At 35.8% G+C, this 18997-nt stretch overlaps 1 protein-coding gene across 1 annotated transcript in view; it reads right to left on the bottom strand.

The window, feature by feature from the left end:
* The window catches only part of SYCP2L (synaptonemal complex protein 2 like), a 74585-nt gene that overhangs the window by 26201 nt on the left and 29387 nt on the right, over window positions 1-18997 (bottom strand). The window contains exons 19-25 of the mRNA XM_054592001.1: window positions 16678-16817; window positions 10818-10911; window positions 10230-10327; window positions 9293-9350; window positions 9106-9187; window positions 3540-3588; window positions 536-686 (exon numbers count right to left, since the gene is read on the bottom strand). Of these exons, the coding sequence (XP_054447976.1) occupies window positions 536-686; window positions 3540-3588; window positions 9106-9187; window positions 9293-9350; window positions 10230-10327; window positions 10818-10911; window positions 16678-16817 (672 nt within the window). The remainder of the gene's footprint in view (window positions 1-535; window positions 687-3539; window positions 3589-9105; window positions 9188-9292; window positions 9351-10229; window positions 10328-10817; window positions 10912-16677; window positions 16818-18997) is intronic.

Raw genomic sequence — 18997 nt, 5'->3', positions numbered from 1 at the left:
CTCCCAATTATACATGTTCCGATGAGAAGCAATTATTTCCTACAATCGGCTCAAATGTCTAGCTCTTAAGATCCCTTTGTAATGATTCAGCTTTGTTCCTCGCTACTCAGCATTAATTTTCTGCTCCAGATTACATTCTTGAATGCTGTCCTCATGTCCTCAGTCTGTTCTTGTACTTTTACCTAACTTACAATACTTCCTCTTCTCCAATTCTGTTTTTTCCCCAATGATGAGCTCAAATCCCATCCACCTCTCCCATGAAATTTTCCCTGATGATTCCAGCTCATATCAGACTCCTCTTATTTGACTTCCTACTCCACTTATCAACAGCTCATATTTAACAGTCATTGGCCATTTCCATATTTGTATACTGTTTCACTTAGGTACATTTTGCCTTTTCAATGTAATTGTAGCAGGGAAGGAGAATCACATGATTGTGCGATTCTTTGGCATACTCTCTCATCACATACTGAAAAATAAATACTTGCTGATTTATTTGAAAAATGACTTGAAAGAAGACATGCACCAAACTTACTTTTTAAGCTACTTCTGGTTCTTGTCTTTCTTCTACCAGGATATGGTTTTAGGGATTTCCGATCTTGGTTATTGGTCCAAGATACTGCACTTGTACTAGAACTTGAATCTTGATTACTCTCTGAGAAGAGGTGTTTCCTGTTATTGAACATCTACACACGCAGATAGCAAATGAGCACTATTAAAGGGTGTGGGTACCCTTTGTGTAACATTAAACATATCACTAAAAAGTTAGACAAAAGAGGAGTAACAGAGTTTCTTACATAATAAAGAGGCAGAAATAAGGAGGGGAAGAAGAAAAAACAGATTATTTCATTAGTCAATTCTCAACCAAGCTGCTGTTCTAAAGGATGAGAAAATCCTCTCTAATCAGATACTGCAACTGAACAGGTGCTAGGTAGCTGCTTAAAAACTCAGGCACCTCAGTATTGTGGCAATGCTTAACTTCAAACTATTAACTTGAATAACAAAACAAAGTATAAAAACAATTTTCTGCAAAAACATGCTTGCCTACATTTTAGAGGAACTAAAATAAAAATAAGGGGGTCATTTCTATTTAAACCTTACCGTTTTTGAAATTGGACCTGGACTATAAAGGTTAGAGATTTATGGCAAATTTAATCTGTTCTGCTGGATTATTCAACTGTACATTGATATTTATGTATTTTTAAATCTTTTTCTGTTTTTGGATTCATTTTTATAAATGCTGTAATAAGTAAATGGTTATGCTCTCTAGTCCACTGTTCGTGGGAGTGCAGACTGGTGCAGACACTGCGGAAAACAGTTTGGAATTTCCTCAAAAAGCTAAAAATGGAACTGGCTTTTGACCCAGCAATTCCACTGCTGGGAGTATACCCTAAGATCCCAAAACATCAATTCAAAAGAACCTATGCACCCCAATGTTCATAGCAGCACAATTTAAAATAGCCAAATGTTGGAAGCAACCTAAGTGCCTATCAGTAAATGAGTGGATGAAAAAACTATGGTACATTTATACAATGGAATACTACGCAGCAGAAAGACATAAAGAAAGAAATGACATGAATGGAACTGGAGAGCATTGTGGTAAGTGAAATAAGCCAGGGGGTGAAAGGCAAATACTATATGATCTCACCTATAAGTGGAACCTAATCAGCAAAACAAGCAGGCAAGGAAAATATGACCAGCAACACCGAAAGAAAGAAGAAACCGACAGGGACAGGAGGGAGGGGGATAGCAGGGAGGGGAAGGGGAAGGAGCAGGTCAAGGAACAGGGGTGAAGGACACATGGACAAAGCCCAGGTGGGAAAGGATTGAGCAGGGGAGGTAAGGGTGAGTCAGGCAGGGGAAAGTGGTGGCGGGTAAATGGAGACAAATGTATTTGAACAATAAAAAATATTTTAAAAAGAGTAAATGGTTATGCTCAAGTTTAATATGAAATATGTTTTTACTTTAAAAAAAATATATCTCTATTTTAGCCCTGTCTGCTGTGCCCTTCCGGGGCCCCAGTCCGTACACCGCCATGCCTCTAGAGGGGCTCCACCACTCCGCTTGAAACAACTCATTCTCATTTCAGGCCAGGGAGGACTCTCATGAATCCAAAGCATTGAGTGGTGACAGTACCTCACATGCTCTTCTCAAACTGACACCTGTCAGCTGGAGGCTCCACCCTGTGCCTGAAATGGCAAAGCGTAGAATCAACTTAGGGTAGGAACTAGTTTATGATAACACAACCCATGACCTTTAAGGTGGGTGATGGTAAACTATGTGTTTTTAAGATGAATTTATTTTTGAAGATCCAATTTAAAATGTTTAGCAGCTCAACAGTTTGTAGAGAACTCATTTTTGAAAGGAACTCTGGGAGCCAGGCGTATCTGCATCTTACTCTTATGAGAAAAATAAGAAAAGTTGGTAGAACGCCAACATTCGTTCCAAGGTTCCTCAGCCCAGTGTCTTGTAAAGAGCAAGCATAACTTCACTGAGTGTGCCCCTTAAAAAAATCACAGCAAGCCTTCCCAGTTTCTTTAGTTTTATATAGCAATAAAAAAGCATTGAAAGTTATTTATAGCAGTGGTTTTTAAAGTTGGCTGCATATTAGAATCACCAGGAGGTGGCTTTTAAAAAAAACCTCAATGCCTGTGCTTTACTATGGACCAATTAAGTCAGAATCATTAGGGAAGGGATCCAGGCTTCGGTAGTTTCATCAACTCTCCTGGTGATTCCGATTACAAAACTGGGCAGTGGAGAGTAAGAGTCATTGCTAAAAGCAAGCCAGAAAGAGCCTTAACTCATTTGTTTGAAGCTCATGATCTCAAATTTTTTTTAAAATTTCATTTAATGTTCATTATAGAAATTTTTAAAAATGCTCTGACTACAGATTTAGAGCCAGAGTGGGAGGCAAACTAGAGATGCCTAAGTTGGTGCATGGAGAAACAAAACCAAGTCACTGACTCAGAGTAAAATATTTCTATCCATCAACACATCTGTTTTCATTTAGGATAAATCTCAAGTGTCAGTAGGTCTTTAACACTTCTCTTCTACTTACCAATCCTTTTTTTAAAAAGCAAGAAGAGGCTTTAGCCTTGAAGCCTAATATAAGTAAAAATACAATTTGATCTGATAAATTTGTTATTTCCCATTGTATTTATTTGGGGGCTTACTACTATTGGTTACAACTAATGCTAATTTTCAACTTGAAAGTGAAATAATTCCCTTTAAAATAAGTTTAAGATAAATTTAATTGAGGAAAATAAAGACAAATAGCAGAGCCATGATGAATTTTTAAGATAGTATGCGTAAGGGTCAAGTCAAGGATCATGTGTAAAGGACCCATGGACAAAGCCAAAGGGGGGGGGGGTAGGATTGAGGGTGGGAGCTAGGCGTGGGTGGGGTGGGAGAAAATGGTGGCAGGAGAATGGAGACAACTGTACTTGAACAACAATTTAAAAAAAGAAAAAGAAAAGATGATATGCAAATATCTAAAATTTGGAAGTAATGCCCCCAACAAATAAAAGTTATTTCATTACCAACATCCTTGTTTCTTGCTTATTGTCTCCTCTGAAAGCAGATTCTTTCCTAAAACAAAATATATTGAATCAACGGAACTGTACCACCATCACCTTCTCCTTCCCTCCCTTCAGAGCCCCAACTCCTTTTCTCCTTCATGTGCCCTTTGCTGATTGTGAGCCCAGTGCATGGGAATACCACATCACATAGACAAACTTCTCTTGCAATCCATTTCCATAGAATCCTCTGCCTGACAACAACAGGTTATTTAAAGCAAAACCAACTTTACTTGAGCCCTTCTCTGTCAGGCATCTATAGAGGAAGGGAGGGGTAGGACTACAAGTAAGCAGTGAGCAGTGGCAAAGCTGCAGAGCAGTGTTTGTCTGGCTCTACCTTAGAATCAACTGATGATTAGTAATGCTGAGCATCTTTTCATATACTGTTTGCCACTTGTATGTCTTCTTTGGAAAAATGTCTATTCAAAGCCTTTCCCTATATTTTTAATCAGGGGGTTCTTCTTTTTTTGCTACTGAAATGTAGGAGTTCCTTATATATTTTGGCTATTAATCCCTTCTATGGTTTGCTATTATAAAAAAAAATTTAAGTGTTGGTGAATATGTGGAGCAATTGGAACCCTTGCATACTGTTCATAAGAATGCAAAATGATAAAGCTGCTATAGAAAATAGTGTGGCAGTTATTTTAAAAATTAAATATAGAGCTATTATATGATTCAGCAATCCCATATATCCAATGGAATTGAAATCAGGATCTTGAAGAGATATCTCCATTCCCACATTCACTGCAGCATTATTTACAATAGCCAAGATATGGAAAACAATCTAAATGTCCATGATGAGTGAGTGGATAAACAAAATATGGTATATACATACAATGGAATACTAGTCAGCCTTTAAAAAGAAATCCTGCAATATGCAACAACATGGATGACCTTAGACTTTATGCTAAGTGAAACAAGCCAATCACAGAAAGAAAAATACTGCATGATTCCACTACATGATGGATTTGAAAGAGTCAAATTCATAGAAATGGTGAATAGGATGGTGATTTCCAGGGACTAAGGGGAGAGGGAAATGTGAAGTTGCTATGCAACAAGTATACAGTTTCAGTTATACAAGATAAATGAATTCTAGAGATATTTCATATAATATTGTGTCTATAGTTATAATACTGTATTGGGCACATAAAATTTTGTTGAGAGTAGAGCTCATATTAGCTATTCTTAACACAATTTTTTAAAAAAGAATGAAACAGCCAATGAACCTCCGTTTTCAGGCAACCATTGATCTACTTTCTGTCTCTATAGATTAATTTTCATTTTTTAGTATTTTATGTACGTGGAATCATAAAATATGTACTCTTATTTTTTGTCTGACTTCTTTGACTTGGCATTATTTTGAGAGTACTTATTTTGGTTATAAGTTCTTCATCAGATATATGCTTTATAAATATTTTCTGCAAGTATGTGGCTAGTCTTTTCATTCCCCTAACACTATATTTCAAAGAACAGAAGTCTTTTTATTTTAATTAAGCCCAATTTATAGATTTGTTCTTTTATAGACAATATCTTTGGTGTCATGTCTAAGAAGTCTTCGCTAACCCAAGGTCGCTAATATTTTTTCTTATGTTTTCTTTCATATAAGTTTTAGACTTAGGCCTATGATCAATTTCTTTAGTGAGGTTTTTTAATATGGTAGACAGTAAAGATAAAAAATCATTTATTTTATTTCATATATGAATATTTTATTGTTCTAGCATCACTTTCTGGGAAAAAAAAACCCTTTTTGCCACTGAATTGTCTTTGCATTTTTGTCACAGACCAGTTGTTCATATATAGATAGGTCTATTTCTGGACCTCCTAGTCTATTCCATTTATTTATCTATCTTTATGCCAATACCATACTCTCTTGATTACTGTACCTTATAAAAAGTTTTGAAAAACAGGTAGTGTGTTAGCTCTCCCACTTTATAGTTCTTTATGAAATCTGTTTTGGCAACTGTTAGACCTTTAAATTTCCATCTGAAATTTAGAAATAACCTGCCAATTTCTTTTAAAACTAACAAAACAAACAACAAACAACCAAAGGAAAAACTCTGCTGGGATTTGAGTTGAATTTGCATAGAATGTATAGATAATTTAGGAAGAACTGGCATCTTAAAAATACTGTCTTCTTGAATAGATATTTCTCCAAAGAGGACACACAGATGGCTGATAGACATATGAAAAGATGCTCAATATCACTAAAAATCAGAGAAACACAAGTTAAAACCACAACGAGGTATCACCTCACACCTGTCAGAATGGCTATCATCAATAAAACAACAAAGAAGTGTTGGCAGGATGTGGAGAAAAGAGAACCTTGTGCACTAGTGGTAGAATGCAGATTGGTGCAGCCACTGTGGAAAACAGTATGGAGTTACCTCAAAAAATTAAAAATAGAACTACCATATGTCCCAGGAATCCCACTTTTAGGTATTTATCTAAAGAAACACGAAATACTTAACTCAAAATGATTTTTGCATCCCTATGTTTAATAAAGCATTATTTACAATGGCCAAACGTGGAAATTACCAAGTGTCCATCAACAGACAACTGGACAAAGAAGAAGTGGTACACATAAACAATGGAATATTACGCAGCCTTAATAAAGAATGAAATCTTTCCATCTGAGACAACATGGATGGACATAGAGAGGATTGTGCTGAGTAAAATAAGTCAGAAGGAGAAAGACAAATGCCATATCATTTAATTTATATATGCAATCTAAAAAAAAACACCACAAAGAAACAAACAAGAAATAAACTCATAGATATGAGAACAAACTGATGGTTGCCAGATGGAAGCAGGGCTGGAGGGCTGGTTGGGAAAAGTGAAGGGATTAAGAAGCACAAACTGGAAGTACAAAATAATCAGGGGGATGTAAACTACAACATAGGAATATAGTCAATAATATTGCAATAACTATGTATGGTGTCAAGTGAGTATGAAAGACCTACTGGGGGGATCACTTTGTTATATAAATGTTTAACCACTATGCTGTATACTTGAAACTAATATAATATTGTATATCAAATGTAATTGAAAAATTAAAAATAAAAAAATGGTTAAGATGATAAATTTTACATTATATGAATTTTGCCACAATTTTTAAAACTATAATTATACATTTAAAATTTTAATTATTAGTTCTAGCAGCCTTTTTATAGATATCACTGAATTGGCCACTTAGATGATCATATCACCTACAAGTATAGTTGTTCCAGTCATGCTCACAACTGTTTCTGGGGGTGTGCTACAGGAATAAAGAAAACAAGCCATTCAATTCTTGTGCTTTACTGGAAATTAAGTACTTAAAATGTGTACAGCAATTAAAATTCTATCAAATGGAGTATAAAAAATTAAGTGTGTTTAAGAAGGATATAATATCAATATACACACATCAACCGCATATCTATACAATAAACAATCAAAAACTGAAATTTTAAAAATTTATAATAGCAAAAAATATGAAATACTTAGGGATAAATTTAATAAAAATATGCAAGATTTACGCATTGAAAACTATGAAACATTGCTGAGAGGAAAAGTTTTAAATAAATGAAGACATATACTATGTATATGATGTTGTTTCTTCCTAAATTGATCTATAAAACCAACATAATCCCCGTCAAAATCCCAACAGACATTTTTGTAAAGTTCATTCTAAAATTTATATGAAATTCAAAGACCTAGTATAGTCAAAGCAACTTTGAAAAAAAACGGCAAAGGTGGAAGACTAATACTACCTCATTTCAAAATGGGATACAGTACTTAAGATAGCAAAGCTATAGTAATTCAGATCATATGGAAAGAGAGAAAACTAGATCATTGGAACAGAATATAGAGTCCAGAAATAGACCCACACATATATGGTCAACTGATCATTTCAACAAAGATTCCAAGGAAATTAAATGGGCAGGGGCGATAATTGTTTCAATAAATGGTCTGGAACAATAGAACAACCATATGAAAGAAAGAAGAGAAGAAGGAAGGAAGGATAGAGAAAAAAGGGAGGGAAGGAAAGAGGGAGGGAGGAAGAAGGAAGGAAGGAAAAAGAACCTCAACTCCTACCTCACACAATTTATAAAATTAACATAAAATTACTCACAAACTGAAATATGATCTAAAATTAAAAATTCTAAAAGAAAACATAAGAAACAATACTACCAGTCATGAATTTGCCTAAGATTTCTTAAGAATGTCTCAGAAAAGCACAAAGTATTTAAAAAGAAATCAATAAATTGGATATTATAAAAATGTAAAACTTTTGCTCTTTAAAGACTTATAAAAATAATTAAGACACAGAATGTATATGCAAAACACATACCTGATTTAAAAAACTTATATGTATAATATATAAGGAATTATTATAACTCACCAAGAAAGAAAAAGTAATCCTTTTTTTTAAATTAGCAAAGCATTTGAACATAGTTTACTGAACAAGATATATAGATGGAAAATAAACCTATGAAAAGATACTCAATACCACTTCCACTACACTTCCACTGCAATGGCTTAAGATAAAGAAGACATTACCAAGAATTGATAAGAATGTCTGGCATCCAGAACTCTTGGAGACTGCTGGTGGGAATGTAAAATGCTGCAACCACTTCGGAAAATAGTTTGACAGTTTTGTTTTTTTTTAATTAACATGCACCAAACAATGATCCAACCATTCTACTCCTATGTATTTACCCAGGAGAAAAGATAGCATATATCCATGCAGACTTATACATGAATCTTAAGGACTTTACTTGTAACAACAAAAAAACCAGAAACAACTCAAGTGTCATCAACAGGTGAAAGGATAAACAACTTTTGGTGTTGCCCTACAATGGAATACTAATGCGCAATATAAAAGAATGAACTGCTGAAACATATAACATTGATGAATCTCAAAATAATTACAGCAAATGAAGCTAGAAAAAAAGAGTGAATACTGTTTGGTTCCATTTATATGATTTTTAACCCTGCAAACTTAACTATAGTTGGAGAAAGCAGATCAGTGACTGCTGTGGTGGGAGGGGGGACAGGAGGGAGGGATTTCAAAGAGACCAGAAGAAATTCTTGGTGATGATGGACATGGGCATTGTCTGCTTGTGGTCATAGACATATGTCAAAACTCAACAAAATATATACACTTAAAATATGTACAGTTTATTTCATTTTAATTATATCTCAAAGCTATAAAAATGTCACTTGTCCTATGACTTATGCTTCAGGGGCATAGTGGCAAATAAATTAATGCCAGGGATATAAGTTTTCTGGCTGTGGATATTCAATGTTTGGCTGCAGAAAAATACATCACCAAAGATAACACTTGGGGGTATACTAGTAGACCTGTAGGTCCGGAGAACATTCCATCACTGCTCAAAGCATTCTACAGAAACTGTACACAGTGCTCTCTCCTTGTGTGGAATGTGACCACATACAGAAAAGAGGGATAACTTAGGCAATTGCCTCATACATTAACCAGTCACATTAACAGCAATCTACATGATTTATATTTGTTTTGAAAATCACTTACCTAGATTTGTCTTTTAATTCAGGAACCAGAATTTCTACTGATCGTTCTTGTAAGTCTGAAGAATATTCATGTTCTGAAGTAACTTATAATGGCAAAAATTAAAACAAAAGTGTTAAGTTCCTCAAGTAAATATTTAAATATAGATATACCATCCAAGCCTTATTTATGATAGATTTTAAAATCTGACCTTGTTGTGTATCACCCAGTTTCAATTTTTCTGGCGAACTATCAGCTCCCTTTGTGTGCTGCAGAAAAAAATATATATTTAATTATGCTGCCCTTGAAGGCCTCTTTTATCATTCATTTGGAGCCACTTTATACCTCCAAAGAAAACTATTTGCATTAAATACTAAGATACCAGGCTCTTTGTTTATTTACAGTTGGCTCCAAATGACTGTTAGCTGTTCCAATAAATTGACATTCACCCTCAGGAGAAAATTTGCTGCTATCAAAGACAATCAGGGGGTTACAAAGTTACTAAGGGAAACATCAAAGGAAAACTTAACAAAAATGTCTTTAATAGTGTCAGAATTATTGGAATAAGCACAGAACTTCCCAAGTAGACCAGCTATCTGGGGGAATAACATTTGGTATGTTTTCTTTTTTTAATCATTAAACTTTCATCACGCTTCAATATGGTGAGTCTAGGTAATCCAATATAGGTAAAGGAGAAAGGGGTAGAACACCCACATAGGCTAAGCAGTGTGTTAGGGGCTATACCCACATTCTGTTTTTAATCAGAGATCCACACTGAGAACCGGCTATTACTTCCGCTTTATAGATGAGACTCTTCAGGCTCAGTGATGTTAAGTAATTTGCCCAAGTTCCCACAGGCAGTAAGTAAAAACCAGTCCTATCTCCAAAGATCAGGCTCCTTTCCTTACATCTCTGTTGCCAGATCCCAAATAAGAGAATGAGGCAGAGCAAGCCAAGTCACTCATTCCATGGGAAAGCCAAATTGGGAGAAAAGAGAGAACACATAAACATGGCAGGTAAAAATAATCTGAAGGAGGGGACTGTCAAAAAAAGAAGATGGTTGGCCAGGAGAAAATGGACTACAAGCCAGGAGAGGCAGCTTCCACCTGGTGGACACAGTTCAGAATCTTTCAGCTCCCCATACTCACAGCAAGCTCAGGCTGGTCGTTTAACGGGAGAGTTGTTAGACAGCGGTCAACTTCAGCATGCGTTAACTCTGCCAGCTGAGGGGATTCTTCTGCCTGGTCTATCACATTAAGAAAAGAGCATGTAAAGGTGATAATATCCATGTACAACAGTGAGCACACTCTCCAATTGCTCTCCATGGGACCCTCAGTGCAGAGACATCTCTATCTTTTGGTAAAAGCTGGTAAATCAGGTGAGGTCCCCAATCTCAAATTGGAAATCTAGAGGGACTGCAGAAAACAGCTTTGGGCTGTAATTCATAAGGGGTACATGATCTGTGCAGGGCCAGCCTTGTAGGTAGACAGGCCCCTACCCCTGACACCCATGTCATTTTTTTCTACTTTGTCATTTCCAATTGACCCAGAGAAAAGACTGTATTAGGTGGGGATAATGACTTAAGGTTATTAGCAGGTTTTCTTTGTCTAAAGGTACAAAAATACATTTATCATTCTTACATGACCATAGGTTTTCAGTGACCTCTTCCAAGTAAAGTTCTATCATTATCTCCACAGGGAATTCAGAGTAAGAAAATTTGTTATCTCCAAATATACCTGTCTCTCTTTTGTGGTTGATAGGAATCTCAGTGTCTTCTTTCTCAAACTTATCAGCAAGTTCTGAGGAGATTTTTCTCTGGTGAGGCAACATCTGAAATGTAAGCCAAAAGCCAAATGACTTTTAAAATCAGTAACCTTTTTTTTTTTAATTTTAAGGAAAATTTAAAGCTCAGATACAATGTGCTTTCTCTGATATCAATGTGCTGTATCTGAGCTTTAATTTTGTCCTCTTTTTGATGGATCATTTCACTGTTTCCAGCTTCTCTGCCTACCCTCTTCTTCCAGAACAGGTCTGGCTGACCACTTCCCTGCTCTCAGCCACTCCCATCCTGGAGTCTTCAAAACATTTGCTTCCTCTGTCCCAGGTCTGACCCCTGTAACTTCTATCCCTGCTTTACTCAGGGAATGAAACTCTCAGGATGAGTCTGTGGTGAGTTCCCAACTGTAGGTTCTTGCCATCCCCACTCCTTCCTCCCAGGGGCTCCTGCTTGAGGAACTGTGGTTTGATAGTGTACAAAGCCCAATTTTCTCCCAAAATATATTATTCACTTTGTGAAATGTGGAAATACATGTACTTCAGATGTTTTTCATGAATGAAAGCAAACCTAGCGTCAGTCCAACTAATGAAGTGTGATGGAAGAGGTATTTTCATTAATTGATTGATTCTATTTCTATTTCTCATCTTCATCCATGAAATGGTCTTCTCATGGGTAAGTCTTTGGAAACTATATTTACAGAGCACTTTAGTATGCATAAAATGATTTTTTTATACAACTAAAGCCAAAAGGATGCCAGCCTAAAGTATGCTTCCTCAGGTCTCTGATATTTTAATTCGTCCCCTAGGCCATACCATAGAGTTTTATTTTCTTATCACAAATTTCTTTGCTGTGCCTACTGTCTATGATAGAGAAAGGTTCCTTGCTCTTGTATATAAATAGGAAACATTATACTTAGTGAGACAGAGACCATAGCAATCTATAAAAGGCTCAGATCATTTCCACAAGAAAAAAAAACAATAGATAGAGCTATGGAAAACTCCCAGAGAAACCCTATTCCTGGTGATTCCCCTCATCCTCAAGGAGCTGAAAGATAAAGAAGAGCCAAGAAGTCCACAGGAGGTATCCTATCAGGACTTCTGGGATAATATGGTAAGGAGGCGATAATGTCCTAGAAAATGTCTCAACTGCTCAAAATAAATAAAGCATTTTGAGGCACAAAGAGGCTTTGTGTCCTACATAGTTAAGACAATGATACATGAAAAGGAAGAATTAGGATTAAAACTGAGAACTCTTGACTGTTATTACATGATATGCAAGAGAGCAATCCTTCTGCAAAAAAAAAAAAAAAAAAAAAAAATGTTCACATCACCACCTAACAAGGAGTTCTAGTTCAAGATGGCAACATAGGAAGATCCTAAACTCACCCCCTCCCACAGGCACACTGATCTTCAGCTACATATAGTTTAATTTCCTCTGGGAAAAAAAACCCCCAAACACCCAATGTAGTTTAATGATTCCTACAGATTAGGTGAACAAGAAAAAAAACTACAGAGAAGAAGGCAGGAGATGTTCATACACTATTTCACCATAAACCCTACCACAAGCATGGTAATCTACAATCAGGAAGGAATTCAAAACTGCACATTTCTCATTGAATAGTGAAGGGTGTGAATCCCCACATCTGGTACCCCAACTTTTAAGATTTTCACCTGAGATACAAGCCCCACAACTATATAGCTTTAAAAGCCAGTGGGGCTTGAGTCCATGAGACCTATAAGGAAATAACAAACTGAGAAATAGTTCTTAAAGGGCTTGTTTATGTGGGCTCACCTTCCCCAGGGTCCAGCATGGAGGCAACCCATTGAAAAGAAGCTTCTTTGCTTATTTTAACTTTCAGTGAAAGAAGCTTATTTGCTTATCTTAAAACATCAGTCTGAGGGGCAGGCATCTAGGGGCAGAAGCCAGAAAGCACCATCTTTACACTCTACTTTGTCTTGCTCTAGTTTGCCAATGTCTCTGGAAAGGAGCTTGTACCCTCCTCTAGTGCCCTGATTTTTGCAGCTGCCACCCAGGGGACACCTCTAAATTGCCTGGCTCTTGTGACCAGCAGGTATCAAACTCAGGACTACAACCAATGAAGAGTGTGCTTAACCAACTACCACCCTCAGGACACAGCAGAGACACAAAAGACTGAGATGCCCAGTCTTTGTGAGAAAGAGGCCCATTCACTTAACTTCATAGTTGCTGCCTGAGAGACAGGTTTCTAATTAAACATACACCTTAGGGCTGACTGCAAACCTCTCCAGAGGCATTGGAAGGCAGGTGTTATCTTCATACTCTCCCTCTGCCATGCACGAGAGCACCAGGATCTCCCAGAGGGCAGCTTGTACACACATTGGGTACCCATTTCTATGTCTGGTGCCCCAGTTTTGGTAGTTGCAACCCAGAGTATGCCCCTGGATTGCCTGGTTCTGATGGTCAGGAGAGCTTGCATGCCTGTGTCCCATAGGACTCTAACAGTTGGACAGTTCTTGGCTGGCTACCACCCCTAGGGCACAGCACACACAGTGGACTAAAACACACCCCAGTGTTTCTTTGAAAAAGACCTGTTTGCTTTCCTGAAGCTCTGTTGAGAGGGGAAGATTTCTGGTTGGGCACATGCATAGAGACTACTGAAGTACTCTCCAAAACAGAAGCCTGCGGGTGCCACCTTTGCACTCTCTCTCTCTCTTTGCCTCACTACAGCTCACAAATGTCTGCCAGAAAGGAGCTTATACTGTCACTTTGCACCCCAATTTTTGTGGCTGTCACCCAGGGGACATCTCTACATCACCTCATTCTAGTGGAGAGTGGGACTTGCACTCACACTCACAGTCCCACAGGCCTGTAAATATCTGTGTGCTTTAAAAGCGGCTGGCTGATGGTCTGTTTTCCAATCAGCCTGAATCTGGGTGTTGACTGAGATCTTTCCCTTTGGGACACGGACAGCTTTCGGTACAACCTCAAATACTAGGAGCCACTAAAAGTGAAAGAGGCTGCTTGGACTTTCATAGGATTGAGAGACAAGAAAGTGTTAGGGCAGGGTTGAGAAACAAGGTTCATCTCCTTATGAAGCCACTCCTTCAGACTGGGAGAGAGGGCTATTTTATCTAGTGCATAGAAACCAACCCAGAGAGTAAAGGAAAATGAAGGAAAAAAGGAATATGTTCCAAATGAAAACAAAATAAACCTCAGAATAAGATCTAAATGAAAAGGAGATAAGTGATTTACCTGATAAACAGTTCAAAATAATCGTCATAAAAATGCTCATCAAACTTAGGAGAATAGTGGATGAACACTGTGAGAACTTAAAAAAAAAAAAAGCACCAAAGAGAAGTCACAGACCTTAAGAATACAGTAACTAAACTGAAAAATACACTACAGAGGCTCAACAACAGGATAAACAAAAGGAAAGATCACTGAACTTGAAGACAGTAGAACTCACCCAATCATAACAGCAAAAAGAAAAAAGAAGGAAAAAGGTGAGGATAGTATAAGGGATTTATAAGACAACATCAAGTAGACATTCACATTATAGGGATCCCAGAAGGAAAAGAAAGAGAGAAGAGGACAAAAAGTTTATTTGAAGAAATAATGACTGAAAACTTCCCTAACATGGAATAGGAAATAGACACCCAGATCCAGGAAACCCAAAGAGATTTAAAAAAAGAAGGAAAGAACCCCACAGAGACCCACATCATGACACATTATGTTTAAAGTGTCAAAAGTTAAAGACAAAAAAAGAATCTTAAAAACAACTTGTTACATGCAAGGGAACCCATCTAAGACTATCAGTTTTCTCAACTGCAAATTTGCAGGCCAAGGGTGTATGGCACAATATATTAAAAGTGCTGAAAGAAAAAACACTTCTGACCAAGAGTACTCGGTCTCTTGTCTGACAATGACCTGACAATGAGTATTCTACCTGACAATGCTGTCATTCAAAATTGGAAATAAAGTGTTCTAGAAACGCAAAAGCTAAAAGGGTTCATCATTACTAAACCATCTTTACAAGAAATGTTAAATAGCCTCTCTAAGCTTAACTGACGGGGTGTTAGTTAGTGACAAGAAAATATATAAAACTATAAATTTCACTGATAAAGGTAAATATATAGTAAAAATCAGAGTAACCTGTAAATAATCTAATGTTATAATTATTTATAAACCTAATATGAAACTTAAAAGATAAAAGTAAAAATAACTATAACTACCGTACTTTTTCAAGGGATACACAAGATAAAAAGATGTAAATTTTAACATCGAAAAAATAAAATGTGGGAGGAAAAGCAAAAATGTAGAGCATCTGAATAAAATGAAACTTCAATTGTTATCAACTTAAAAATAGGCTGTCATAAGTTGCTTTATATAAGTCTCATTGTAACAAAGTAAAAAAAACTATAGTAGACACACAAAAAAAGATTTTTAAAAAAGGAATCTAAGCACACCACTACGGAAAATCATCAAAACACCCAGGAACAGAGCAAGAGAAGAAAGGAACAGAGGACATACAAAACAGCCACAAAACGATCAACAAAATGGCAATCAGCATGTACCTATCAATAACTTTAAATGTAAACAAATCCAATTATCCAATTAAAAGACATAGTGGCCGAATAGATTTTTTTTTTTTTTTTAGAAAGACCCATCTATGTGCTGCCTACAAGAGACTCACTTCAGATGTAAGGACACACATACTGAAAGTGAAAGGATGGAAAAGATATTCCATGCAAATGGAAAGCAAAAGAAAGCCGGAGTAGCTATACTTATATCAGACAAAATAGACTTTAAAACAAAGACTGCAATAAGAAACTAAAAAAGTTGTTCATGATAAAGGGGCCAATCCTATAAGCACAATATAATATTTACATGTATCATGCACCTGACATAGGAATACCTACCTATATAAAGCAACTATTAACAGACTTAAAGGGAGAATTAGAAACTACATATTTTAAAATTGCTAAGAAGTAAATTAAAAGTTCTCATCACTAGAAAAAATCTTTAATTATGGCAACGGCTCACTAGACTTATAATGGTGATCATTTTGCTATATACACAAATATTGAATCATTATGTTGTACACCTGAAACTAATACAGTCATGTACCACTTAGTATGTTCTGAGAAATACATCATCAGGTGATGCCTTCATTGTGCAAACATCAAGTACACTTACACAAACCTAGATGGCATAGCCTACTACACACTTGTGCTATATGGTAGAGTCTGCTGATCTTAGGCTACAATCCTGTACAGCATGTAACTAAAAAATAATGTTAGATCAAAACAAACACAACCTAAAATGATGCAATCAAAAGACACAGTAAACACCAGATGTATGAGGCTGCTGCCAGAGTAACACAGCACTGTTCTATGGAAAAGTTTTTTTCAGTAAGGAGAAAGCATGTTATAAAGAAACAATAAAAATATAGTGTAGTAAATACATAAATCAATAATATTGTTGCTTATTGTCATTATCAAGTATTATGTACTATATAATTACATGCGCTGTACTTTTATGCAGCTGGCTGTGCAGTAGGTTTTACACCAGGATCACCACAAACACATGTGTAATGAATGCATTGCACTATGATGATGATGTTATGAGGGCTACAATGTCATTAAGAGATAGAAATTTTTTAGCTCCATTATAATATTATGGAACCACCCTCATCTATGAAGTCTATGACTGACTGAAACATTGTTATATGATACTTGAGTGTATAACATTATATTTCAATTTAAAAAAACCCAACATGGAAATTTGACATGAAAATATACTAACACAGTCAAATAATTAAAAAGAATTAAACCTGCCACCTGTTTGTCTTCTCCTAAAGCTTTAATGGAAGCTTGTGATATGTTGAATTGCAAATCAAAATGGATTTCTATTTTCCTCACTTCTTGGTTTCTGATAGTAATAGGCTTCAAGTAAATAATGAACATCTTCTTTTCAGTTTCTAGAAAAAAATAAAATATACCAATGCACATCAACACACTGAAAGCCTTATTTTAAATTTTTATAATTTTAAATAAGTGCACTGTGATATTTGTCAACTGTCCAAATTTTTCTGCAATTATTATTTGAAAAGAAATCATATTTTCAAAGTTACTTTGAAGTTAGTTTTGTTAGATTCACATGTGTGTTTATAGACACACTCAGTATGATTAAGTGGTCAGTTTGGAAGAAATAGAAAGTAACTGATCTTAGCCACACAGCAGTGGAGATAGCTTTGTCTTCTAAAACTCAATCCATTTTCAAAGAGTATTTTGTAAATATAAAGCTATCACATACAACAGGTAGTTTATGTCCCAATGTATTAAGTACGACATTCATTCTCTTTCTTCCTCTCTCTCAGATCCCACTTGTTTCTAAAATTCAAATTAAATGTCAATGGTCACAATGTTTAAAATGGAACAATTTTCCATCTCTCTTCCTTTCAATGGCTTCCACTTAAATAGAGGAAATGGAAACATCAGAGATAGGCCTGTTTCTCAGGTAACAGTCCCCTTGAGGGTTCCATTCCAGGACACCAGCCCTTTACTGATAAATAGTAATTGGTTTAAAATAGAAAATAGCTTGGACTAGTGATTTTCAACCAGTGTGCTCAAGAATTTTTAAAACTTGTAATACCTGACTATTTGGTCAGGGGCACTGACCTCTTTTTCCTCAGACAGTCGGGAAAAAAAAAAGGCAATAGCCATAAGGGAACTAAATGGTAATGGGAAAAAAATACAATAAAGGTTACGTTTTTAAAAATGACAATAGCCAACACAATAATAGCCATCCAGAGTGAATGCCATCTTGAACTATAAATATACAGGTCTTAATAGAGTTTTATCTTATTGGTCACGCCACATAATAAGGTTGCATCTGATTGGTTAATTCTTCATACCAGAAATCCTTATATACAAGTATAGGTACCTGCTTTTTTTATAAAGTCACTTCAGAGCAAATATTGTAGGTATCAAAATTTTATCTATTTTTGTCAGATCAGCAAAATATATAATATTTTTGGTGTGCCACAGAATTTTAGTAATTAGTTTATGTGTGCCATGAGATGAAAAATGTTGAAAATTGCTGTTTTGACCAAAATTCAAAGTGAGTCTAAGGATAAGCCACAGTAAGTACATACTGAGTTGAAAACAGCAGGAGAGAAAAGGGTCAAGTCTATGAAAGAGTAGGCAAAGCTAGAGTCACAGACTGATGAGAATGGAAAGAGGAAAACAGAGTGAAGCACACCTAAGTTTAGATCACTGGCTACTGAGTACTTGTAACATGGCCAGCACAAATTGAAGTGTGCCATAAGTATAAATTACATATCAACCTGTGATGACATAGTATAAAAAGGAGAAAGTAAAATATCTCATCAATTTTTCATATTAATTACATGTTAAAATGTTTATATTTTGATATATTGGGTTAAATGTGTATTATTAAAATTATCCACTTAAAATAACTTCTTAAAGTGGCTATGTGGAAATTTAACATTAAAGATGTGGCTCACATTATGTTTCTTTAGGACAATGTTAGCCTGGAGAAAAGCTCAGTAATCCCCCAAAATACTGATCTTACTGGATATCTAGTCAGTACAGGAAAAGTCTTTGAAACATTGCAACAAAAGTAATTCAAAAAACACCTAAAAATAAACAGCTAGTTGGGCTGTAGAGCTCAATGCAAACATATGAGGGTCAGAAGAAATTACCTGAAGGCCACACCAAACATTCAACATATTACTAAAACATTGCCAACTTCTAAGCAAGAAGTTGCATACAAAACTAAGGTGTTGCTTGGAGAGTTTGATAGACAATCTTCAGTTTCCTTGTCTATAAAAATAGAAAGTAATACCAACCTCCTTCAGACACTGTAAGACACATTTTAAATTATAAAGTCTCACAGGAATGTGATATGTTAATGAAGTATAGAATATTAACTTTGGCAAGCTAGTTCCTGAAAACCATCATAGTAGCAAGATTTGGAGTTCAGGAACTTACTATGAAAAACAATGCTAGGGGTACTATAGCCAGAAAACCTATGGAAGTTCTTCTAAAATGTTAACTTATAATAAATAACAATATTTTATATATCTTAAATTAACAGTAACAGTTTGAGTGCCTTTCATTTTTCTTGACTGATCAC

This window comes from Pteronotus mesoamericanus, unplaced genomic scaffold (assembly GCF_021234165.1).
Source record: "Pteronotus mesoamericanus isolate MK-2021 breed Mesoamerican mustached bat unplaced genomic scaffold, CSHL_Meso_final scaffold_31, whole genome shotgun sequence".
NCBI lineage: Eukaryota > Metazoa > Chordata > Mammalia > Chiroptera > Mormoopidae > Pteronotus > Pteronotus mesoamericanus.
This window is presented reverse-complemented; position numbering and strand designations above follow the sequence as displayed.